Source organism: Oncorhynchus nerka, linkage group LG26 (genome assembly GCF_034236695.1).
Source record: "Oncorhynchus nerka isolate Pitt River linkage group LG26, Oner_Uvic_2.0, whole genome shotgun sequence".
Classification (NCBI taxonomy): Eukaryota; Metazoa; Chordata; class Actinopteri; order Salmoniformes; family Salmonidae; genus Oncorhynchus; species Oncorhynchus nerka.
Window position 1 is genome coordinate 20,440,784 of NC_088421.1, and position 27,054 is coordinate 20,467,837.

Here is a 27,054-nt window from a genome sequence, read left to right on the forward strand (position 1 = left end):
TTGTTACTTTAGTCATTTTAAATACTAAGGGAAAGTCTTCTCGTGCAGAGATTGATGGAGCTGGTGGAGTTCATTTTCTTTTTTTTACAGAAAAGCAGCAAGTCATTTTGCCTAATGCCCAAGGTTTCCGCTGGAGGAGTTATGAGCGTAAGGACAATGGGTCTGGCTTTGACAGAGCCCCAAACCCCATGGCCTTGATTCATGGCTCACTTAGTCTTCCTCCAACATTTCCTCCCACATAATGGGAAGAAGGGAGGCACAGAGTGGGAATGTTTACCCTTGAACATTCTTTATTTCTTTCTGCTCGAATGAAGCACATAAAAAAAATTAAGCCGTTCCTTTAAAGTGATATACTGGCCGACATTTTCTGAGAAAGTCCCATAAAAGTGTATTAGTTTGAATTTGGGGGGGGGGGGGGGCGGACGGATTGACTCTGCATCTCTCGGATGTGACGGAGAAATAGGATAGATCTGCTCTTTTGACTCAGCCAAGGACACATCTGACACTTTGATGTTAGATGCTTTGTTTCTGTTGCTGGCATATTCTGTTCCAGTGAGCCGCCCACTTCTTAGTCTCCCACACCCTGCCCAACCAGCTGTAGCTGCTCTTGTTAATTCAACTGATAATGACATCCTCAATGTTGATTGTAATTGAGCATTAATTAATATAAATCTGTAGTAAATTTGGTAGATGAAGAGTTATGGGAGGGCGTCAGGTAGGCGCTCATATCTATTGTATATGAGGGGGACAGATCCCTCATCCTCCCCAGCATATCCCAGCTGTTCCAGACAATTTCCAGATGCTGCTCCCCTCCACGTTACATGTCCAGCAAATAAAACACAGTGTTAATAGGTTGTAAACTGACTGTTGTTGGCACTGAGCATTAGGACTTGTAGATTAGGAGTGAAGTCAGTGTTGGGTGGAGGCAGGCTGGTTATCCTCTTTCCATCACCCTCATCTTCAGGTCCAAGACAACGACTCCACTTCTGATTATTCGGATGATGATGTCCGGGGACGATCAGAGCCAGAGACGAGGCCCATTTTGTCAGTCCGTGAGTATATTGTTCCCCTCATCCCTCCTGAAGACTAGACACACTGCTAAGGTCGTGTTAAGAATGTGTTGAAAATAAGGTACACTACATGGCCAAAAGTATGTGGACATCTGCTCGAACATCTCATTCCAAAATCATGGGCATTAATATGGGTTTGGTCCCCCCTTTGCTGCTATAATACCCTCCGCTCTTTTGGGAAGGATTTACACTAGATGTTGGAACATTGTTACAGGGACTTGCTTCCATTCAGCGATGAGCATTAGTGAGGTCGGGCACGGATGTTGGGAGATTAATTGGAATGACTGAGTCAGGCCTAATCTCAAAGTTGTTTGATGGGGTTGAGGTCAGGGCTCTGTACAGACCAGTCAAGTTCTAACACACCGATCTCGACAAACCATTTCTGTATGGACCTTGCTTTGTGCATTTGGGGGCATTGTCCTGCTGAAACAGGATTGGGCCTTCCCCAAACTGTTGCCGCAAAGTTGGAAGCACAGAATCGTCTAGAATTTTATTGTATGCTGTAGCGTCAATATTTCCCTTCACTGGAACTAAGGGGCCTAGACTATTGAACCATGAAAAACATCCCCAGACCATTATTTATCCTCCACCAAACTTTACAGTTGGCACTATGCATTCGGGCAGGTAGTGTTCTCCTGGCATCTGCCAAATCCAGATTCGTCTGTCAGACTGCCAGATGGTGAAGTGTGATTGATTCATCACTCCAGAGAATGCGTTTCCACTGCTCCAGAGTCCAATGTCGGCAAGCTTTACACCCCTCCAGCCGACGCTTGGCATTGCGCATGGTGATGTTAGGCTTGTGTGCGGCTGCTCGACCATGGAAACCCATTTCATGAAGCTCCCAACGAACAGTTCTTGTGCTGACGTTGCTTCCAGAAGCAGTTTGGAACTCTGAAGTGAGTGTTGCCACCAAGGACAGACTATTTTTACGCGCTATGACTATTTTTACGCGCTTCGTGGCTGAGCCGTTGTTGCTCCTAGACATTTCCACTTCACAATAACAGCACTTGCAGTTGACCGGTGCAGCTCTAGAAAGGCAGAAATTTTACAAACTGACATGTTGGAAAGGTGGCATCCTATGACGGCACCACGTTAAAATGGACACCCTTCAAATGAGTGGATTTGACACAAAGCTCGATTTTAGAAGAGCTCAGTACGAGCCATTCTAGTGCCAATGTTTGTCTATGGCGATTGCATGAATATGTGCTCAATTTTAGACACCTGTTAGCATGGCTGAAATAGCCAAATCCGCTAATTTGATGGGTGTCCACATATGTCTGGCCATGTAGTGTATATGTGAAAACATTGAGTGTTGTGGAGAATTCGGAATTCTCTTTTTTTGTCATCCCTCCTTTTTGACGGTCTCAATTCATAAGCATATGTTGATTATGACATAATCAGATCAATCATAAATTGTATGTATCCTCCATGTCATTGGTTAATGTCAATGTTTTATAGAAGGAAGGAATGACTCGGATTGGAATGACTCACCACTGCGTTCTCATGTCTATGCATTATCACAGAGCGAACAGGAGGAGGACACGTGGATCACTTTGACATTGTGGAGAGGGTAGAGATGGGTCAAATGGCCTCCATGTTCTTCAACAAAGGTAAGAGCCTATCCTCATTCAGTACTTTGAGGGGATAGGATGAACCCACACTCCATTATTAAATGAAGTGCTGCTGATGCCGCTATGTGCAGGGCATGGTAAAACCTGTCCTCCTTGTCTAACAACTATCTGGAGTCTTGAAGGTTGTGGGATAATTTGGGGAAAGTTTCTTAACCTTTAAATGGGAATCATTGTTAGATTCCAAATGTGAGGCTGTTAGCTCTCTAATGGGGTGTAATTGTACACGTGAGTGTACAAAACATTAAGAACACATTCCTAATAGTGAGTTGCACCCCCTTTTGCCCTACAAGGTGTGGAAAGCATTCCACAGGGATGCTGGCCCATGTTGACTCCAATGCTTCCCACAGTTGTGTCCAGTTGGCTGGTAGTAGATCTCTACTAGTAGCATCGTTCCATCTCATCCCACAGATCCTGAATTAGATTGAGATCTGGTGACTGGGCAGGCCACTGCAGTAAGCTGAATTCACTGTCATGTTCGTGGAACCATTCCTGGACAATCCTAACCTTGTGCCATTGGGTATTATCCTGATAATAAAAAATACAATTGCAGATGGATACACTGCTGCCATGAAGGGATGCACCTGACTGGCAATAATGTTCAGATATCTTGTGGCATTCATATGTTCCTCCATTTTTATCAAGGGGCCCAATGTATGCCATGAAAACATACCCCACACCATTATACTACCACAACCACCACCAGCTTGCAATGTGGACACACAGCATGATGGATGCATGTACTCGTGGTTTTCTCCATTCCCTAGTCCTCCCATCACCAAGAACCGGGGTTCTTCAGATCAGGCAATGTTTTTCAAATTTTCCAGTTTCCATTGTTTTTGCTCCTTAACCCACTGCAATCGCAGTTTCTTGTTTTTTGCTGAAAGAAGTGGAACTCTGTAAGGTGGTTGGCTGCCATACCCCATTTGTGGCAAGGTACGACTAGTTGTGCATTCTTTTATGGGTCTTTGGGCACCAATGTTGTACTGGACTATCAGTTGACTTAACTGTAGCCCGTCTGTTGCGCTGCACAATTTGTCAGCCTCCTTTGTTCTCTTTCATCAATGACCCGTTTTCGACCACTGGCCTGCTATTGGCTGGATGTCGTTTGGGTGGTGGATCATTCTCGATTCACACAGAAATCTGTTGAGCGTGAAAAACCCAGCAGTGTTGCAGTTCTTGATTACATACCTGCTGCGCCTGGCCCCTACTACCAAACCCCATTCAAAGGCACTTCAATATTTTGTCTTGCCCATTCACCCTCTGAATGGCACACATACACAATCCATGTCTCAAATGTCTCAAGGCTTAAAAATATTTTTTTAACCTCTCTCCTCCCCTTCATCTACACTGGTTGAAGTGGATTTACAGGTGACATCAATAAGGGATCATAGCTTTCAACTGGTCAGTCTATGTCATGTAAACAGCAGGTGTTCCTAATGTTTGGTACTCTCGGTGTATATGGCTAAATGGTTGTATTTCCCAGGCCATCACACTGCTGCTGTTTTAGTCTCCCCAGCTGTGTGTGGGGGCCTCCTGCTGGCTGCACCAGCGGCGCTGAACATGTTAAAGCCTCGGCAGCCTGAGTGATGAGCTAATTGAAAGCAGAATCATGTTCACCTTGAACCAGAAACAGAACAACCTTGCTGATTTACATTACTCACCTACGTCAGAGTAGACACTCCTCGGTGTGCTGGGCCCACTCACTACCCCCTCCCCACCCTCTCCTCCTCTGCTGGCAGGTCGGCCTGTTTCTCAAGTAGTATTAACCAGGTAGGTGACTCAACAGTCTGCAGCATACGCACCTGCAGCGCCAATACTTCAACAGCATCGCTTTTGTCATCTCTGATAAAAATGTCAAACCGTTCTGCTTCACTCTGACAGTGTCATCTGTGTGCAGATCTCTTCCTGTGTTGTGATCCGGCTCTGGCCACTAGGTGGTGCACTTGGCACACTCGCATACAAAATGATTCAGTGACTCACACAAAGCCAGGCAGGCATGCAACATGCTGTTAGAGAAGCAGCGTGTTGTTCCCTTGTGGAACACTCCGGCTGCAGTCTCTTCTTTCTCTCAGCCCTATTAAAGTTGATGTGTTAAAACACTCTTTGGTGATGACCTCTCCCTGTGTGTGTCTGGTGTGGTGTTGTCCTCGGCTGCAGGTAAGGGTGAGGCGCCACGGGGAAGTATTGATCGGTGGCAGAGATAAGAGTCCCCTCTATCTCTCTGTGTGAAGTGGGAGTGCTGCCCAGTGACTCTAATCAGAAATGAATTAGATGGGCGCTGGGCCCAGCGCGCATGAGAGAGAGGAGTGAGAGATGCAGCTCTTTGTCTCAGCTCAATGGCGCTCCAGCATAATGGAAGTCTCGTTTATCTCTCTACCCAGATCTCCACTGATATGAACTCTTCTTTGTTTTAATTAGTGCTGGGAGGTAATATAAGATTAGTGGTATGTCTGATCAGGGAGTTTTACTGGTGTGGTAAAGCTGTCAGGCATTAAAACCAAATCTCTTGTTTTTTTGTTGAGGGATTGGATAGTGGAGTGTTTTTTAATATGTTGTTGGAGTTAATAGACTGTCTGAGGCCTGCGTTGGGGAAGGGCAGCTCACAGCCAATCAGCTGGCCTCTTGAATCCTTACTACCTCGGTCCGGGTTCTGGTTATTGATGGGACTGTTCGAACACACTGGGCACCACTGGCAGCAGAGCAAGCTTGGAATAAGGCCATAGGTATCGGCCCTGTCGGTACTGACAGAATTTTGATGGGGGCTGGTTTATCAGCGGAGCAGCGAGGAGAGTGCCTGTAGTGTTACTGTAACCTTCCTCATCCACAATTTGCAAGTTGATTAGAAGACGACTTTGGCTAATATCACAAAGGGGGGTGAACAACAGAGGCTGGTCTGTGTGCTCCTGCTCCCACCGTCCCTTTAGGTAGTAAAGGCAGTAGAAGTGATGTATGGGGATATGGATGGTGTGCAAACAGAGGGAGAAAGTACAGGCTCTATAACATGCACCTACCACCCTTGACTTATAGAGACCATGGAGAGGAATACTAATCCAGTCTCCTTTATTACAGACCCCAGCTTTAATGAGTACCTAACACCGATGCATACATTTTCTATACTTGAATGACTTTTCTTAAATGTCATACTTGTACGCTATGAGGGGTACTGACAAAAGGAAAATGGGGAGCAGCGCTGCCACTAAGAAGATAAATGGACATGTTTATGTCAGCCACCCCCCCCCTCCCACCACCCCAATTACATAAGCCTCAACTAAAATAGTTTTCAAGTCTCTATTGTATATGAACATAAAGGATGCGCTTTCCTTTTCAGTGGGCCTGCTGCTATTACGGCTCAACTCTATGATTACCCTGAGATCCAGATCAATAGCCCAAGTTTTAGCACAAAGAATACATCTCACTCAATAAAAGCCCATTGGGGTTTCAAAATCAAACCTAAGGAAAGTAATTTCTGTTGCATCCAACAAACCGTCTTTAGTTGTCAGGCTCTCACATTCACATTCCTGTCTGATGAAGCTCCACAATAGCAGAGTGGAGACCAGTACAGCTGTGGCTTCCAGCATGGTTGGCATTCAACAAAATGGCTGTGAATGTTGGAAGGAAGCAACTTCCTAACGTACCTCTTCTTCTGTGAACCACTCCTTCCTCCTCCAGACCCAGCTAGAGAGGCTATCAGAGCCTCTGTCAGTCTGCAACAGTGGGGTGATGGATAGTGACGTGTGTCCGTGCCGCTAGGGGACTGAGTGGAGCTCCTAGGTGAAGAGTCATTTGCAGCAGCAGCGTGTGAGCCTCTGGCTGTGGGTAATGGGGAGGTATTAGTGACAGAGCCTGGCAGGGCAGCATCCTCTTGGTCATGCTGGGTCCTCACCTAGCTATCGCTCACTGACAGGGGCAGCACAGGCAGCCCTGATTCCCCCTATCTGAGGCAAAAGCTCTAACAGGCTTCCTTTCCATAGGGCCAGATGGAGACATGCAGGAATGGTAGAGAGTACTGTACAGTGCTAACCTCAAAATGGGGTTGTCGGAGAGGAGGTGAAAATGGAATGTGTAGAATTGATGCAGAGAGAATTGAGCCCCCCCCACCATACTGTAATCAGTGTGCAGATCAATACTGATATTACCTACTACCTCTATATATATATAGTGTAATCACACACACTGGCGTCTTCTTGAGTTATCAGTGTTTATTTTCCCCAGCCTGTGTTTAATGACCTCAGTGCACCACTGCACCATGATGTGTTCAGATGGTCCTGGAAGAGAATAAACACAACTTGGCTACCAAAGTGCCCTTTGGTTCCCTCTCCCACAGTACTTTAGCACCACATTGTCCTCAATGGCGGTAAGATGGGTGGTGGTGCTAGCTAGGTAAATGTTTGCGGTCATCACCCTTTCCCACAGAATTTACCTGCTGTTAGACTCTCCATCAAACTCAAACAGGGCTGCAGAAACTTAGTGTAGCAACTGTAATATAGCTTCATATCATAATGCAGTCTACTGTAAGTGTCCATCAATCCCTGCCATAAGACAGGTAATGACTGTTTTACAACTACATGGGCTTATCTGGCTGTTGGACCAGCTAGTCCTCTTCCATATCCCTTTTCTTGTTTCCCTCAGCTCGGCTGTGTGATGGGCAGCAGAAGGTTGCCATTCGTCCCTTTACTCTCAGATCAGATGAATCAATTTAGCCCTGTAAAACTATAAACCCCTCACTTTTTATTGATTTTTAATGCACTCCACACTCTAATTTCCCTGTCAGTAATGAATTGGCTGCCAGGACCAGTAGGACGCAGGAGCCTCCCACATGAGAACTCCAGTGTATGATGGATGCCTGGCACAACATGGCTATCGGTCTCCCGTTGTTGAACGCTCTCAATCTCCCCTCGTTGCGCCAGCTTGGATGGGCCAGTAGTGTGAGGTGGGTGTGGGGGAGGTAATGAGGAGAATGTTCCTCATGAAGTGATTACTTTCTTAATTAGTGTGATTAATATTCTTCCGGAGGAGCGGAGAAATGTGCTGCTGCAGTTGTGGCTGCCATCCCGGAGGGAGAAGCCGGGGATTGATGGAGGAGTGGAGAAATGTGCTGCTGCAGTTGTGGCTGCCATCCCGGAGGGAGAAGCCGGGGATTGATGGAGGAGTGGAGAAATGTGCTGCTGCAGTTGTGGCTGCCATCCCGGAGGGAGAAGCCGGGGATTGATGGAGGAGTGGAGAAATGTGCTGCTGCAGTTGTGGCTGCCATCCCGGAGGGAGAAGCCGGGGATTGATGGAGGAGCGGAGAAATGTGCTGCTGCAGTTGTGGCTGCCATCCCGGAGGGAGAAGCCGGGGATTGATGGAGGAGTGGAGAAATGTGCTGCTGCAGTTGTGGCTGCCATCCCGGAGGGAGAAGCCGGGATTGATGGAGGAGCGGAGAAATGTGCTGCTGCAGTTGTGGCTGCCATCCCGGAGGGAGAAGCCGGGGATTGATGGAGGAGCGGAGAAATGTGCTGCTGCAGTTGTGGCTGCCATCCCGGAGGGAGAAGCCGGGGATTGATGGAGGAGCGGAGAAATGTGCTGCTGCAGTTGTGGCTGCCATCCCGGAGGGAGAAGCCGGGGATTGATGGAGGAGTGGAGAAATGTGCTGCTGCAGTTGTGGCTGCCATCCCGGAGGGAGAAGCCGGGATTGATGGAGGAGCGGAGAAATGTGCTGCTGCAGTTGTGGCTGCCATCCCGGAGGGAGAAGCCGGGGATTGATGGAGGAGCGGAGAAATGTGCTGCTGCAGTTGTGGCTGCCATCCCGGAGGGAGAAGCCGGGGATTGATGGAGGAGCGGAGAAATGTGCTGCTGCAGTTGTGGCTGCCATCCCGGAGGGAGAAGCCGGGGATTGATGGAGGAGTGGAGGTGTAGAGGAGGAGGACGGAGGAGGACGGAGGAGATTGCCTCTGATGGAGACTGCACGTTTAGCGGTTGAAGTTTGACACAAGTTGCATTGACCATGTTTCATAATCAGGCATCTGACGGCTGTTAGGCAGATTCTCTCAGAGATATGATGAATTGATAACAGTCATATACACTAGAAATATATAATGTATGACATTGTATGTATAGATCCAGGTATAATCTGCTCATGTCTTAACCCTTTGGTTTTGTCTTTCAGTTGGTGTCAACATGTTCTACATCTGCATGGTAGTCTACCTGTACGGAGACCTGGCCATCTATGCTGCTGCTGTGCCCATATCACTAATGGAAGTAGCCTGGTAAGACCAGCCAGCTTGCTGCTGATTCATTACATTCATGGGTTTCTTATTTGGGGGTGTTATTTCAAGCAACTGTATGACTAATGTGGGTGCAGCTGACTTTCCCAAGTACTTGCAGCATTTACGTTTGGCAGGACAAAGCATATCCCTTTCTCTCAGTTCTGTTTTTATCTCTGCACTTTGGCTGTTCCCTGACCTTCTGCCTCAGTAAAACTTTCTGATGAGGGGGCCTTTAGCCTTCCTGACCTCCCACCAGTGCTCTTGGCATTTACTTTTTGTTGACTGGCTCCCAGACAGGTTTTTATTGCAAGTTTCCTCCACTGGCCCGGTGGGCTGGGTGACATCACATATTCCATATGGTTCCAGTCTCAGACAGTATGACTTAGCCTGCAGATCTAAGGGAGGCTCTTCTCTAGAGAAACTATTGTTCTGGTGAGACCACCTTAACCGTCAGGATCACAATTCAATTTGGTGTAGCTTTATGACAGAAAGATGATTGACTTTCTCATGGTGTACCAAAAAGTACAATTTCAAAAAAGGACCCCCGCTCCAAAAACTAAAGCGCTCTCCCATTTTGCCCAAATGACGTTAGATTATCAGTGACTTTTTAAGGGTTCAGTGAGCCCTGGGAGTGCCATATAGGGGTATCTTATGAACATAATGTGGTGAGGATGAGATCCTTAAACATTTATAGAGATACTTAGTTTTTAAAGGTGAAGGTAAGTGAATACATTTCAATTCAAGATTACAATTGAACCACTTACCACATCAGAGGAAGTTCTATTAACAAATCAATCTAGTAGCATAAAAAATATACGTTTGTCCCTCTGACTCAGCGGGGTCGAAAAGCCCCGTGGTAACATTCTTGCCAAAATGTGAGGCGGAACAGACACTTAAAAAGGAATTACCCTATGGCACAGACCGGAGCTCCCCGCTCGACTGGCTCTGCCACTGAGGAGAGCCAGGCGATTGAGATCGTAGAGCGGTATCTCTTTGTAAAGCCTTGCCGCAGCAGACTTCTCGGTGGCAGAGGCAGATTCTAATGATTATCTCCCATAATTGATGCTTAGTCTGCCGCACCTTGTTGGCAGCACTGAAAGAGTTTTGTGATTGCCTCAGAATGACAATGTGTAATTTTCCACCAGGAAGACTGGATCATCACTTCAACTCAGTAAAGTCTTGTGCAGTGATATAACTTTTACTGATACTTTTTTTTACTGATAATCTAACCGCTCAGAGGTAGTAGGACCTGGCCTCACTGATAATCTAACCGCTCCGAGATAGTAGGAACTGGCCTCACTGATAATCTAACCGCTCCGAGGTAGAAGGAACTGACCTCCCTGTTAATCTAACCGCTCCGAGGTAGAAGGAACTGACCTCCCTGATAATCTAACCGCTCCGAGCTAGAAGGAACTGACCTCCCTGTTAATCTAACCGCTCCGAGGTAGAAGGAACTAACCTCCCTGTTAATCTAACCGCTCCAAGCTAGAAGGAACTGACCTCCCTGTTAATCTAACCGCTCCGAGCTAGAAGGAACTGACCTCCCTGTTAATCTAACCGCTCCGAGCTAGTAGGAACAGACCTCCCTGATAATCTAACCGCTCCGAGCTAGTAGGAACAGACCTCCCTGATAATCTAACCGCTTCGAGCTAGAAGGGACTGACTCCCTTGATAATCTAACCGCTCCGAGCTAGAAGGGACTGACCCCCCTGATAATCTAACCGCTCCGAGGTAGTAGGAACAGACCTCCCTGATAATCTAACCGCTCCGAGCTAGAAGGGACTGACCCCCCTGATAATCTAACCGCTCCGAGGTAGTAGGAACTGACAAGTCTGCAAAGTTTTAGTAATTCTGCCCTGTCATATTTCATCTTTTATCATTGTTTCATGTTCTTTTGCAACATTGTAAACTAGTCTTTCCTGTCGTATGTTATTCTTGGACTGACTTGATCTGATCATGAAGGGATCTGTAATGATCACCAGTCTGTCTGTTCTCTCTGTAGTGGTAACCACTCATGCAGTGCTGGCAGTGTGAAATACGACGACACCGACTTGTGCTGGGGGCCTGTCACCAGGAAAGACGCCTACAAGGTGTTTCTGGTGAGTACATACTGCACCCCTGTTTCTCACCCCTGTCTTTCTACCCTCGTCCCAAAGGCCCCTGGAGGACACATGGTGTACCACACCTCTCTCTGTCAGCCCATGCCATCGTGACTGAGCCCCAATGTGCCAACCCCTGTCTGTGTTAGTGTCAGCCTCAGCCCAGAGAGCCCCTTCCAGCTCGGTCTCCCTCTCACGGCCTCCACTCCTGCAGCCCTGAGCAAGTGTGTGTGCCCTTGAAGTCTTAAGAGAGCGAAACTCCTGCGATTTCCACTTTTGCTTTAACTTTGCCGGCCGACAGTGATAGATGTGCTGATCTCCTCCTGTATTATTTCCCCCCTCCACTGTTCTCCCTCCACCCTCATTCATTTTCAACACAACGAGCATACCCAAACAATTCTCCAATAGATGCATTGTTGTTTTTTATCTCGTCTGGATAAGCCTCTTACATCATGTCAACGAATTGAAATTATGCTGATTTATAATCTCCTCCTGTATTTTTTGTTTACATTGCAGTTTCACAAAGTTTCCTTTTAGGGAAAGAGACATTTCCACCTCTGTGTTAATTAATCTAACTTATTGCTTCTTATTATAGTAGATGTTGAGGAGATGTCTGCTTGGTAATATGTTTTAAGAAATTGACTGTATTTGACAGAAAGTCGACTGTTCTCTGGTGTTTCTTGAAGAAGTTGTCTCCTGTTATTAGTTTTGGTCTCTCCTGCGTACAGGCATTTGGACTTCTAGGGGCTTAGTTGTATTTTCTCCCATTTTCTTCTCCGTGAAACCTTATTAGATTCCTTCCCGTGGTGGACTCGTCCTTAAATAAATAATTGGGCTTTGATAAAACATTCATCAGCTTCTGTTAGCACACAGGGAGTGGAGTGTCTTCCTTCTCCTCAGCCCCCCTTTGTCTTTGACGTGCCTGGGTCAAACGCTCTGGCCCCTTAGCCACTGCCCACCACTCCCCATGATCACTTTAAATAATTGATTGACTATTCCTTTTAAGCCCAGCCGCTCTCCATACACCGCTCTGTCCTGCCCAATGGAAATACCTCTCCTCTCCCCCCTACGCTATGCCTGCTTATACCCTCTGACATGTCTCTGCCCCACCCCAAAGACCAAGGTGCCCTTCGTCCTAATGATGGGTCTATCTAGGCACAATGTCCACAGCATCTAGAGTCTTTGCCATCTGGAGTCATTATGCAGCCCAGTATTTTCCCTTCTCTTTACAACGTCCATATAATTTCACTGGAAGGCTTCAAGCTCCAAACCTAGTGACCTGCTTTATCACCCTACTGCCAGTCTCTTTATGAACTGAGTGAGTCACATGGTGCTTTAGTATTGACTCCTATTATAATATGCATTGGAACAGTTGTCAGAAAGGCTGACAATACGGCATTGGGAAATGCCCCTTTATTTTGTTTTGGTTTAGCTAAAGAATTCAAATGAGCCTATTCATTTATTATGCCGCCCCATTCTTTGAGTGTTTGAAAAAGGCATTACAAAAAGAACCATAATTACAATTCCTAATTACTTTTTTTGTTTTGGTTATGCAATTAGTTTGGCTTAGTTTTGAGCCTCTAAGAGGGTGTTGGCATTAGCAAACACACTGCGTTCAATATGTTAGCATTAGTTGCTGCTCAGTTGTTGTATACCAATGGAATTGCTCAAAGCTGGTCTTTGAACTATGTTCAGGAGGTTCTCTGTGTTTCAGTGGTCACTACATTCTATCTGTTAATGGTTCTTCTCTCCTGTCCTCATCAGCCACATTTCTCTCCTCACCATCACATCTTCTCAACCTCAAAATCTTGTAGTCTCTCCTGGCAACAGATCGTCAGTTAATCCTCCATTTGTATCTTGACCAGGCATTTGTAGCTCCCAGTTCTATAGGTGTCATTGATAAGGGGCTTTAATCCCTTGAATGGTATTATCCGTTTCCTTAAGGGATTTTACTGTGGTAACTGTTCTGTGTACCATACTTATTCATCTTAAATAATCAATAGTGTGTGTAATGTGTATGTTGTGGTTTTGTGCTAAGCACGAACACAACCTGAACTTCCTCAGTTGGGTGCGTATTTGGTCTGCCTGGGCTGCCGTTACTGTGTAGGGCACCACTGGCTGCCACAGGGGGAGTGGGATTGATGTCGGACACATTAGTCCAGCCACAGCGTTATTAGGGTTTAGAAAAGGAAGCAAGGAAAGATTAAAGGGCAGCCCGCATTACAGCATAACGGCGCACAGCTGTAATCCCCGTGTAGGTGGCTGTTTGAGAGAGAAGGAAAGAGAGACTGATAGAGTGAAAGAGAAGGATAGAGCATGATTTAGAGAACTCAGGCTGTCACAGACAGAAGTAGGGTTGATGGAGTGGTTCCTCCAGGGGGCTTTCTACCCTCTGCACCCTCAAGAATGGACTGTTGTCCATACAGACAGGCTTAAGAGCTTTTTTTCACCTGCCCTGTACTGTGTTGGTCTGAAAGTCACAACCCTGGGCGTTGCGTGTTTCAGACCACCGGCCTCCTCATCAGACCAGGTTTTTATAGATGCCACCCACATGTCAGTGGTCTGCCCGGCCAGACCGTTCTAATCGTCATCAACTGAGCCACAAGCTAGTCTTATTCTAGATCTCGTTGGTCGATTTGAATGTCCTAGTCCCTTTATCAGAACAAGATACAAGACACATTTCAGTTGAAGGCATTTAGTTTTACAACTGACTAGGTATCCCCCTTTCCCTGACATGACCAAAACTGTGGACACCTGCTCGTCGAACATCTCATTCCAAAATCATGGTCTGCGCACTTCTGCACTCGGCTGTACCGTTCTTTGAGCTTGTGTGGCCTACCACTTTGCTCCTAGACGTTTCCACTTCACAATAATATAACTTACAGCTGACCAGGGCAGCACTAACAGGGCAGAATTTTGACATACTGATTTGTTGGAAAGGTGGCATCCAATGACGGCGCCACGTTGAAAGTCACTGAACTCTTCAGTACGGGCCATTTTACTGCCAATGTTTGTCCGTGGATGTTGCATGGCTGTGTGCTCGATTTTATACACTTGTCAGCAACAGGTATGGATGAAATAGCCGAATCGACTAATTTGAAGGGGTGTCCACATACTTGTGTGTCTGTGTGTATATATATAGTGTACCTTACATTATGCTTGTAGATCTCTCATTTGATTTGTCATTTTTCCTCAGACAGTTGCCCCACGGTGGTTGCAGCAGTGTTTGTTGTGCTTGGACAACAGATTGTGGGTTATTTTTAGTATGTGACAGAACAGCTGTCCCAGTTCAGAAAAGTAGTTCTGCTCTAATAGCAGACCCACAAGGCTCTGGGGATCAGCACAACTCCACTATGGCCAAGACCAAAGAGCTGTCAAAGGACACCAGAAACAAAATTGTAGACCTGCACCAGGCTGGGAAGACTGAATCTACAATAGGTAAACAGCTTGGTTTGAAGAAATCAACTTTGGGAGCAATTATTAGGAAATGGAAGACATACAAAACCACTGATAATCTCCCTCAATCTGGGGCTCCACGCAAGATCTCACCCCGGGGGGTCAAAATGATCACAAGGACAGTGAGCAAAAATCCCAGAACCACACGGGGGGACCTAGTGAATGACCTGCAGAGAGATGGGACCAAAGTAACAAAGCCTACCATCAGTAACACACTACGCCGCCAGGGACTCAAATCCTGCAGTGCCAGACGTGTCCCCCTGCTTAAGCCAGTACATGTCCAGGCCCGTCTGAAGTTTGCTAGAGAGCATTTGAATGATCCAGAAGAAGATTGGGAGAATGTCATATGGTCAGTTTTTCAGCAAAGGGACCAGGACGACTGATCCGTGTAAAGGAAAGAATGAATGGGACCATGTATCGTGAGATTTTGAGTGAAAACCTTCTTCCACCAGCAAGGGCATTGAAGATGAAACGTGGCTGGGTCTTTCAGCATGACAATGATCCTATTTCAACTATGACAGACACAGCATGACAGTGTACCTATGATGAAAATTACAGGCCTCTCATATCTTTAAGTGGGAGAACTTGCACAATTGGTGGCTGACTAAATACTTTTTTGCCCCACTGTATTTATGTCACACACAGTTGAAGTCGGAAGTTTACATACACCTTAGCCAAATACATTTAAACTCAGTTTTTCATAATTCCTGACATTTAATCTTCGTAAAAATTCCCTGTCTTAGGTCAGATAGGATCACCACTTTATTTTAAGAATGTGAAATGTCAGAATAATAGTAGTGATTTATTTCAGCTTTTATTTCTTTCATCACATTCCCAGTGGGTCATAAGTTTGCATACAATCAGTTAGTATTTGATAGCATTGCCTTTAAACTTGGGTCAAATGTGTCGGGTAGCCTTCCACAAGCTTCCCACGATAAGTTGGAAGAATTTTGGCCCATTTCTCCTGACAGAACTGAGTCAGGTTTGTAGGTCTCCTTGCTCGCACACGCTTTTTCAGTTTTGCCCACAAATTATCTATGGGATTGAGGTCAGGGCTTTGTGATGGCCACTCCAATACCTTGACTTTGTTTGTTTGTCCTTAAGCCATTTTGCCACATCTTTGGAAGTATGGTTGGGGTCATTTGGAATTTGGAAGACTAATTTATGACCAAGCTTAAACTTCCTGACTGATGTCTTGAGATGTAGCTTCAATATATCCACCTCATTTTCTATCCTCATGATGCCATCTATTTTGTGAAGTGCACCAGTCCCTCCTGCAGCAAAGCACCCCCACAACATGACGCTGCCACCCCCTTGCTTCACGGTTGGGATGGTGTTCTTTGGCTTGCAAGCCTCCCTCTTTTTCCTCCAAACGTAACGATGGTCATTATTCCTTGCATTTTACTGTGGATATAGATACTTTTGTACCTGTTTCCTCCAGCATCTTCACAAGATTCTTTGCTGTTGTTCTGGGATGGATTAGCACTTTTCGCACCAAAGTACATTCATCTCTAGGAGACAGAACGCGCCTCCTTCCTGAGCATTACTGCGTCCTGAGCATTATTTCTAACCAAAGAGAGGTGTCACAAAAAGCAGAAATATAGATACAATTAATCACTAACCTTTGACGATCTTCATAAGATGACACTCCCAGGACTCAATGTTACACAATACATGTATGTTTTGTTCGATCAAGTTCATATTTATATCCAAAAACCTCAGATTACATTGGCGCCATGTTCAGAAATGCCTCCAAAACATCCGGAGAAATTGCAGAGAGCCACATCAAATAACAGAAATACTCATCATAAACTTTGATGAAAGATACATGTTTTACATAGAATTAAAGATGAACTTGTTTTTAATGCAACCGCTGTGTCAGATTTCAAAAAAGCTTTACGGCAAAAGCACAATATTCAATAATCTGAGAACAGGTTCAGCCACAAAAGCAAGCCATACAGTTACCTGCCACATTGTGGAGTCAACAAAAGTCATAAATAGCATTATAAATCTTCACTTACCTTTGCTGATCTTCGTCGGAATGCACTCACAGGACTCCCACTTCCACAAGACATGTTTGTTTTGTTCGATTACGTCCATATTTATGTCCAAATACCTCCGTTTTGTATGCACGTTTAGTTTACTATTCCAGTTGTAGAAACATGTCGAACCATGTTGATAATCAATCCTTAGGGTCTTTTTTTATAAACCATCTTCAATAATATTCCAACCGGACAGTAGCGTATTCATTACAGAGGAAAAAGAGGGAACGGCGTGACCGCGCAGTAAATAACTGATTGGCATCAGCCTAGTCCACTTGTTGAAACAGCTCTTATTCGACACCCTTCCACAATAGAAGCCTCAAACAACTTTCTAAAGACTGTTGACATCTGCTGGAAGCCTTGGGAAGTGCAATATGGCCCCATAGACACAGCATATTGGATAGGCAATCACTTAAATGAAACTACAAACCTCAGATTTCCCACTTCCTGGTTGGATTTGTCTCAGGTTTTTGCTTGCCATGTGAGTTCTGTTATACTCACAGACATCATTCAAACAGTTTTAGAAACTTCACAGAGTGTTTTCTATCCAATACTACTAATAATATGCATATATTTGCATCTGGGACAGAGCAGCAGGCAGTTTACTCTGGGCACCTTATTCATCCAAGCTACTCAATACTGCCCACCCTGCCACCAAGAAGTTAAAGCCATAACATTTTCTGTAATTTTCCAAGCTGTTTAAAGGCACAGTCAACTTAGTGTATGTAAACCTCTGACCCACTGGAATTGTGATACAGTGAATTATAAGTGAAATAATCTGTCTGTAAACAATTGTTGGAAAAATGACTTGTGTCATGCACAAAGTAGATAAAAAAAAAAACTATAGTTTGTTAACCAGAAATTTGTGGAGTGGTTGAAAAAATAGTTTTAATGAGTCCAACATAAGTGTCTGTGAACTTCTGACTTAAACTGTATGTGTATGTATATTTATGTATAAAAATTATTATTATTATAATTTTTTACAAATCAATACTTGAAGTCAAAGTATCAATATAATATTGTCCAAAAATAATGTCCCGATATGTAACTGTATCGACTCCCCCCGTCACTAAGCCTGCCAAACCACTCTCTCTAGGATTGAGAGGTAGTGCCTACACATAGTATGAGCGTTGCACCTCATACATACATGCATGCAGAGGACATGAGTGAAACTCAATAACAATATTCACTGGATGGAATTCACAATTCGGAATGGAATTCACAATTCTGGAGGTTAGCCTCACACCTTACCCTGACGTGTCTGGACTATTTGTCAGGTTGACTTATCATCAATGGCCAGCTCTGCCAAGTTCTTTTGAAACTAAAAGTCATATCAGTTCATTCAGTGACTTTGTGATATAGAAATGTGAAGTGCACATTTGTACTCACTTGTATGACATATTACAAAACAAACGTCATCTTCTAAAATATATAATCCTCTTAATTTTAATGGGTGTGTGTGTTTGTGTAAGTTACTGCAACTACTTGTCACACTCAAGTTCAGAATAGCGGTCAGTCAAACCCTTACAATGACGTGAAGCGCAGAGCTCTGACGTCATGTATAGCATGTTACTCTTCAGCCACTGCGTTCCAATTTAGGCATTTATCCGTGCCCAAATCTGCCATTTTCAACCTGTACACGGTACGAGTGTAAAGGGATACGAAAATGAGTTGGGTGAGATTTGATCTACTGCTGATTGATTCTCATTATCTTTAGACAATAAGAGAAATCTTACATCTTACCCGCTCACTTAGATTGGGCTTTTCCTCAGTCGTGCATATCCAAGTGTAGGGTTGTAGGTCATTGTGTGCTTGACCACTCCTAGCGGTTGACCTGCCTTTTACATTGGACCGCAGTTTTATTTGTAAGGCTTATGTTTCGGCTTGAAAGTGTAACAATGGGTGTCTTTCTGGGGACTGGCTTAACCCCAGCAGGGAGATTTCCTGAGACCTCAATTAAATCTCTTTGTCCGTTGTTGCTCCCTGGCGAGGTTTACCTTTTGATTTTCAATTGCAATTAGCAACACCATTGGGAATTTACTGCATAAAAAAGGCCCTAGCTGTCCACTGGTTCCATAATGCATACATATACTGTTGGATAACCTAACTGTGATTTAAATGGCTGATTTTATATTGAGAATCTTTTTCTTGTGGTTGAGAAAGTGATGGAAATCAATACTGTATATCAGCTCAAAATTAGGTTTTGCTGACACTGCGTTCTTTCCCTGTTTGTCTTTATGCATATGTGCGTATTAAAGGCTGTGTCTATTAGACCACTCAAGGGAGTGGATGCCCAGTGAATTGAAATATTCTCTCAGCGGGCACCACCCACCATGAAACGAGGCCACCTTTGTGTCAACCATCTGTTTAGATCCATCCCATTGAACGAGTCAGATTCACTCACACACTCTGGGACCCACAGAGAGAACAGACGCAGATAAGCCCAGATAATACACACAGATACTGTATTTTACTCCAGGGTTTCTTTTCTTGCCTGTCTGTATGGTGAAAAGCGAGTGATGCTTTCTTCAGATGTTTGTGTGTTTCACTTTGGAGGAGAGGGAGCGAGGGTGCTGTAGTGTAGCTGCAGCTCTGTTGTGGTGGAGCCATCCCAGAGCTGCAGGGAGATGACAGTGCAGATGGTTTAATAGAGATTACCTCAGCAGGGGGATGTGTTTTGAGTTGGGAACCACACAAGGGGAGTCCACTCCGCATCACCACGAGGCAGAACCCAATCAGAGCTGCAGATCAGGACACTGCAGAGGAACACAGCCGTACTGGGAGAGGACTGGAGGGACTATTGGCAAGGGGGGCTTAGAGCTCATGCAGGAGAGAGGATACAGGCTCTCTGAGTCAGAGATCAATAATGTAGGCTGAGGATCCAACTGATCATCCAGTCAAAGACTTTCGAAAGACTAGAATTTATACTTACCCTGTTTAGGAAGATTTTGTCCCATCTGTGTTTGCTAACTACAGCATATTGCTTCCACTCCAGCAGATTGAGCAGTTGTTAACCCTTTTTTTGTGTGAGTTGTGCTGGTGCTGCTATCACATTACCATAAAGAGTGGTAGTTAGCCACACGAGACAAACTGCTAATGCCATCAAATGTGCTTAAGGATCTTTTTGGCAGCTGTCACTACAGAACTCAATGGAGCTTGTGTGCCTGTGATTTGTAACCAAGGTAATACATGGTTTAATTATTGCCTTCAGCCTGTCCATTTAACTCAGTTTTCCCTCTGTCTTTCTGCTTATAGACTCTGCAGACGATCATCATTTGAGAAGTTATTTCACTCATTGGTTTCGAGAAAACAAAACAAGGGAGTAGTGTAGCCCATTGCTTTCTATTACTTTTAATGTCATTGTCTGTGTCAATTGTTTATTCTTTCCTTTTCTCAGGGGAGTGAGATAAAATAGACATATTTGGCCTGTCTAACACGTTGTTAAAGTCCGTGCCTCGTGTTTAAGGAGAAAATCTACATGCTGAGTACAATATTGTTTTCTGTTTTGAAAAGTTGGTTATCTGGTACAAGGACATTGCAGAATGATGTAAGGGTCTTGCTCGGTTGGTGGCTGAAAGCTAACAAACGTGATTCTCATGAAATTAATCTGACGCTTAAACGGAACACAGGCTCCCATTTTAAAAGGGACAGGTTTCAAGAGACTTTTACATTCTGTCGTGTCTTTACAATCATTAAATTGAAGACTTAGTTTTATCAAAGATTCTCTGTAAGTAGTATTACGCGATTAGACTGATTAATCATGTAACCGTAACTAACTAGGAAGTCGGGGCACCAAGGAAAATATTCCGATTACAAGGTTATAATTTCCCAATATAACCTTTCAGATATTTTCATATCTGATCCATTGTCTTCTGATTAATGAATGATTTACTTTACCTCACGTTAGTCTCATTCCAAACATCGTAACTTGTTGGTTATCTGTACGAACCCAGTCTTCACTATGAGTCATCCATACATCAATTGTCTTAAATCATTCATTTATTACTAACTAAGTAATTCACAGAAATGCATAAACAAAGTAAATATGGTTACAATAAATTATAGGAAATGTGCCATAGTGGGCTAAACCGGCATTGCGGCTTGGTGGACAAAATGGGGAGTGGGGGTCAGCTGAGAAGTCACCAAAGAGTTGATAATTCTAACAATTGAAATGCTAATCCTTTGCACATGAACGCTCACTCATTCGGGAACAATTGCAATCAATATATATATTTACGCTCAGTGTGTTGTCTTGATCGCTGGTGAAAAGTCTTTCTTTTGTAGAATCGTCTCTCTCCCCCTCTCTCTCGGTTGTGGTTAGAATGGATTGTTCAGAGTGACATTCCTTCATTCGTTATAGAATGGTAGTTTCGGTGGATGTCATTCTTTGTTCAATGATACCGAATTCCTAGCTGCAGACTAGTAATTAATATCAAAGACTTGTTCTTATTCTGTCAGTATCGATAGTCTAAGTGTTTAACCATGTGGTATGGTTAAAAGATTCAGCAATGGTCTACAACCTTTGTACTCCCGTGATTGAGAGAACATGGTCTGGTGATAATTTCTCAAAGTTGGGTTTTTATTCGGAATTGCAGAAAAGGGGCTGTCCCAGGATGCCTGACCCTAACTGGGCTCAGGGGCGGTCCTCTGATTTAGTTCAAATCAAAAGGGAATTGGATTTTCCTTCATTAAACAGTCCAAAGTCATATTACACAATTTTACAAACAGTATCATACTCACTCATTCATCGTATACAACAATTAGATGTAAACCTCATATCTGAGGCTATTATATAAACAGCATTATGGTAATGTGGCCACACCGTCTCCCATGAGCTTCCCCAAGTTGTAACCAACGGACCAGTTCGTAGCTGGATTCTTCACTGATTTTTTTATACTTTCTCCGGAACATGAAATTGTTTCGTACCTCAAGTTCTGTGAGGTGGAAGAAATGCCTTTGTTCACTATGGAAAGTTACTCTGCCTCTTATACTGTGTGGCCATGAGGCAGGGTCTTCTCCTCAGGAATTTACGACCTCTCTCTGACCACAGCAGCCTAGTTGAAGGAGTCAGGGGGATGGGGCTTGCTATACCCAAAGAGGGCAACATCATGACAATTCAGACCCTGTGACCTTGGGCTGATTGCTTGTATGGCTGTGTGTTGGTGTAGTTGTCTGGGCCTGCTGGTTAGGCTGACCAGACCAAGCCTCCTATTGAAAGAATGACCCAACCGTTTGCACCCTTCTCCAAACCAGGAAATAAAAATTGACAGTTTCCTTCCTCATATAGAGCTTTTTCAATTACACTGTGACATGGAACATATTCATGAAAAGGCCCCTTAGTTGATGTATTATTTAATTTATTCTTCATAGGGTCCATCATCATAATTTAATGAGACCTTGTTCTCTGTGCGATATGGCACCCCCTTCTCCCCCCCCCCCCATCCCCTACTAAAAGTTATAACGATCGGGAGAGTGAAATAGCCGAGGTCCTATTAAACCACAGGCAAATTATCGTTTTGAATTTCCTTCCAGATATGTCCCTTGCCTGTCATAAATCTTCCCTATGCGGTGTTGCTCGTTATTTTTACCTAGGTGTATAATGGTATCTTTTGAGGAGCCAGAGATTTTAATTAGGCAAACCAACTGGAAGGCAACTGCACCCCAGCTCCCCATATGAAGTCATAATGGTTCAGTGTAGCAAATGAATGCTATGCTCATCATTGTTTACTTTCCCAATTTACTGTGGCTACCCAAATAGAGGCTGCTGGCACAAATGTATCAGCAACAGTTTTTCGGGAGGTCTGGTTAAGCTAAACCCATACTTCTGGGAAGTTGTGAATGATAAAGTAGGGAATAGTTTTAAATGTTGTCTAAGAGTTTAGCTCATGTCTTATTCTTGGTATCCTCTTATCTCTCCAGAGAGAACTGAATTTTGAGATCCAGTGTAAAGGCAGAGCTTTAGATCAGCCCCTCAATTGCTCTGTTGAACTAAGAATGACCTTTACAGGTCACACCCACGTTCAGTATTTGTTTACGCTGATGTTATGCCTGTTCAGTGATTGTTGTATGCCAGAACATTCTCTGATAGACTTCAAAGGCTTGAAACTCTGAACATTAGAGGGGCTTTGAAGCTAGGATAAATTGAGTAATCCAGTTTTATATGTACAGTATAGAGTTAATCATCCTCATAATTTCCTCTCCTCATTCCTTCACAGTCTCTTTCTGTTTCAGTAATGGCTTGAGGATATCCCTGAAGTTACTGACTCATATCTATTAAATCAAACTTTATTTGTCATGCGCTGAATACAAGTGTAGACCTTACCGTGAAATGCTTACTTACAAACCCTTAGCCAACAGTGCAGTTCAAGAAGAGTTAAGAAAATAATTACCAAATAAACTAAAGTTTTAAAAAGTTTATAAAAAATCAATCAAAAGTTACACAATAACGTAACAGTAACGAGGCTATATACAAGGAGTACCGGTACCGATGAATTGTTCAGCAGCCTTATGGCTTGGGGGTAGAAGCTGTAAAGGAGCCTTTTGGTCCTAGACTTGGTGTTCCGGTACCGCTTGCTGTGCGGTAGCAGAGAAAACAGTCTATGATTTGGGTGACTGGAGTCTCTGACAATTTTTTATGGGCTTTCCTCTGACACTGCCTATTATATAGGTCCTGGATGGCAGGCAGTTTGGCCCCAGTGATGTACTGGGCAGTACGCACTACCCTCTGTAGTGCCTTGTGGTCAGATACTGAGCAGTTGCCATACCAGGCAGTGATGGAACTGGTCAGGATGATCTCAATGATGCAGCTGTAGAACTTTTTGAGGATCTGGGGACCCATGCCAAATATTTTCAGTCTCCTGAGGGGGAAAAGGTTTTGTTGTGCCCTCTTCACAACTGTCTTGGTGTGTTTGGACCATGATAAGTTCCTTGGTGTCCACATCACCAACGAACTAACTCTTGACCCGCTCCACTACAGCTCCTTTGATGTTAATAGGGGCCTGTTCGGCCCGCCTTTTCCTGTAGTCCACAATCAGCTCCATTGTCTTGCTCACATTGAGGGAGAGGTTGTTGTCCTGGCACCACACTGCCAGTTCTCTGACCTCCTCCCCCTAGGCTGTCATCGTTGTCGGTGATCAGGGCTACCACTGCTGTGTCGTCAGCAAACTTAATGATAGTGTTGGAGTCATTTGGCCATGCAGTCGTGGGTGAAAAGGTAGTACAGAAGGGGACTAAGTACACACCCCTGAGGGGCCCCAGTGTTGAGGATCAGTGTGGCAGACGTGTTGGTGCCTACCCTTACCACCTGGGGATGGCCCGTCAGGAAGTCCAGGATCCAGTTGCAGTGGTTCTAGGGTATCCGGGAGGATGCTGTTGATGTGAGCCATGACCAGCCTTTCAAAGCACTTCGTGGCTACCGACGTAAGTACTACGGGGCGGTAATCATTTAGGCAGGTTACCTTCTCTTCCTTGGGCACAGGGACTATGGTGGTCTGAAGCATGTAGGTATTACAGACTCAGTCAGGGAGAGGTTGAACATGTCAGTGAAGGCACTTGCCAGTTGATTCAATCTTAATCCTGTATTGACAATAATCCTGTATTGGCTTGTTTGATGGTTTCTCTGAGGGCTTAGCGGGATATTTTATAAGTGTCCAGATTAGTGTTCCACTCTTTGAAAGCAGCAGCTCTAGCCTTTAACTTGATACGGATGTTGCCTGTAATCCATGGCTTCTGGTTGGGATATGTATGCACTGTCACTGTGGGGACGACGTCGTCAATGCATTTATTGATGAAGCCGATGACTGAGGTGGTATACTCCTTAATGCCATTGGATGAATCCCGGAACATATTCCAGTCTGTGCTAGCAAAACAGTTCTGTAACATAGCATCCGCGTCATCTGACCACTTCCATATTGAGCGAGTCACTGGTACTTCCAGCTTTAGTTTTTGCTTGTAAGCAGGAATCAGGAGGATAGAATTATGGTCAGATTTGCCTAATGTAGGGCGGGAGAGAGCTTTGTATGCATTTCTGTGTGTGGAGTAAAGGTGGTCTAGAGTTTTTATTTTATTTTTTCCTTTGGTTGCAAATGTGATATGCTGGTTAAAATTTGGTAAAACTGATTTACGTTTGCCTGCAGTAAAGTCCCTAGGCCACTAGGAGCACCATTTCTGGATGTGCATTTTCTTGTTTGCTTATGGCCTTATAGAGTTGGTTGAGTGCGGTCTTAGTCCCAGCATCGGTCTGTGGTGGTAAATAGATGGCTACGAATAATATAGATATGAACTCAATTGGTAGATAGTGTGGTCTACAGATTATCATAAGGTACTCTACCTCAGGCGAGCAATACCTCAAGACTTCTTTAATTGGTCCAGCTCCTTTTGGAGGATAAAGTGCCATTAGTAATCTTCCTCTTGATTTCTAATGTTTAAAGTTGGTCCACTGTAAATGCGACACAGAAAACAATTGCACAATAATGCTTTTTAGCCTATTAATTGATGGAAATACCAGTTGATGGAAATACATTTGACTGGTCATGCTTATCGGTCAATAGGTTCATTTGCATAATTTAGTGGAATTAATTTGGCTCGTATATTCGTTATGTATCTTATCATACATATACAGCATACAGATACAGAGCCTTTGAGTGAAAGATCTGTCAGACAGCACAAGAGCTCCTGAGTGGCGTAGCGGTCTAAGGCACTGCATCTCAGTGCTAGAGACGTCACTGCAGACACCCTGGTTCGATTCCAGGCAGTATCACAACCGGCCGTGATTGGGAGTCCCATAGGGTGGTGCACAATTGGTCCAGCGTCGTCCGGGTTTGGCCGGTGTAGGCCTTCATTGTAAATAAGAATTTGTTCTTAACTGACTTATCTAGTTAAATAAAGGATAAATAAAAACAAGAAAATAATAATAATAAACAGAAACAGTTTCTATCTCCTTTTACTTCACTATACTCATTCAGAGGAGTGAACACTTTCGTATTTGCTGTACTGTCACAATGTACACAGTGGCCACACTTGTTAGTGCCATTGGGTGGGCCTGGTAGCCAAGTGTCATGCTTCTTAGGTAGCTTCATGCTGTGCGTCATGGAATCGGCTATATTCTGGTATGGCCCCCCCAAAAATGTGAGGGGGTAATATATGGTGGACACTCGTAGATTGGGATTACTTTTGTTCCAGTGTTTTAATACATTGGATTTGACGTGACCGGCACATGTGCTGTACTCCGTGGAAAAACACAAACATGGGGGAGTTTTGTCTTTTTATTTATTTTTTATTTCACCTTTATTTAACCAGGTAGACCAGTTGAGAACAAGTTCTCATTTACAACTGCAACCTGGCCAAGATAAAGCAAAGCAGTGCGACACAAACAACAACACAGAGTTAGACATGGGATAAACAAGGGTACAGTCAATAACACAATAGAAAAGTCTATGTGTGCAATTGAGGTAAGATTAGGGACGTAAGGCAATAAATAGGCCATAGTGGCAAAATAATGACAATTTAGCAATTAAACACTGGAGTGATAGATGTGCAGAAGATGAATGTGCAAGTAGAGATACTGGGGTGCAAAGGAGCAAAAAATAAATAAATAACAGTATGGGGATGCGGTAGCTGGATGGGCTATTTACAGATGGGCTATGTACAGGTGCAATGATCTGTAAGCTGCTCTGATAGCTGATGCTTAAAGTTGGTTTTTATTTTATTTTATTTATTTAACCTTTATTTAACCAGGTAGGCAAGTTGAGAACAAGTTCTCATTTACAATTGCGACCTGGCCAAGATAAAGCAAAGCAGTTCGACACATACAACGACACAGAGTTACACATGGAGTAAAACAAACATACAGTCAATAATACAGTATAAACACGTCTATATACGATGTGAGCAAATGAGGTGAGATAAGGGAGGTAAAGGCAAAAAAAGGCCATGGTGGCAAAGTAAATACAATATAGCAAGTGAGGGAGATATGTCTCCAGCTTCAGTGATTTTTGCAATTTGTTCTAGTCATTGGCAGCAGAGAACTGGAAGGAAAGGCAGCCAAAGGAGGAATTGGCTTTGGAGGTGACCAGTGAAATATACCTGCTGGAGTGTGTGCTACAGGTGGGTGCTGCTATGGTCACCAGTGAGCTGAGATAGGCGGGGCTTTACCTAGCAGAGACTTGTGGATGACTTGGAGCCAGTGAGTTTGGCGACGAATATGAAGCGAGGGCCAGCCAACGAGAGCATACAGGTCACAGTGGTGGGTAGTATATGGGGCTTTGGTGACTAAATGGATGGCGCTGTGATAGACTGCATTCAATTTGCTGAGTAGTGTTGGAGGCTATTTTGTAAATTATATCGCTGAAGTCAAGGATCGGTAGTATAGTCAAGTTTGGCAGCGTGAGTGAAGGATGCTTTGTTGCGAAATAGGAAGCCGATTCTAGATTTAATTTTGGATTGGAGATGCTTAATATGAGTCTGGTGCAGGTGCGGGCAGCGATCGGTTGAAGAGCATGCATTTAGTTTT

The 27,054-nt window shown here is 44.3% G+C and overlaps 1 protein-coding gene across 2 annotated transcripts in view; it reads left to right on the top strand.

Moving 5' to 3' along the window:
• The window catches only part of LOC115119383 (transmembrane protein 104-like), an 87,154-nt gene that overhangs the window by 13,797 nt on the left and 46,303 nt on the right, over nucleotides 1-27,054 (top strand). For both annotated transcript variants that reach the window (XM_065010237.1, XM_029648157.2), the window contains exons 5-8: nucleotides 965-1,052; nucleotides 2,594-2,680; nucleotides 8,848-8,947; nucleotides 10,950-11,046. In XM_065010237.1, the coding sequence (XP_064866309.1) occupies nucleotides 965-1,052; nucleotides 2,594-2,680; nucleotides 8,848-8,947; nucleotides 10,950-11,046 (372 nt within the window). The remainder of the gene's footprint in view (nucleotides 1-964; nucleotides 1,053-2,593; nucleotides 2,681-8,847; nucleotides 8,948-10,949; nucleotides 11,047-27,054) is intronic.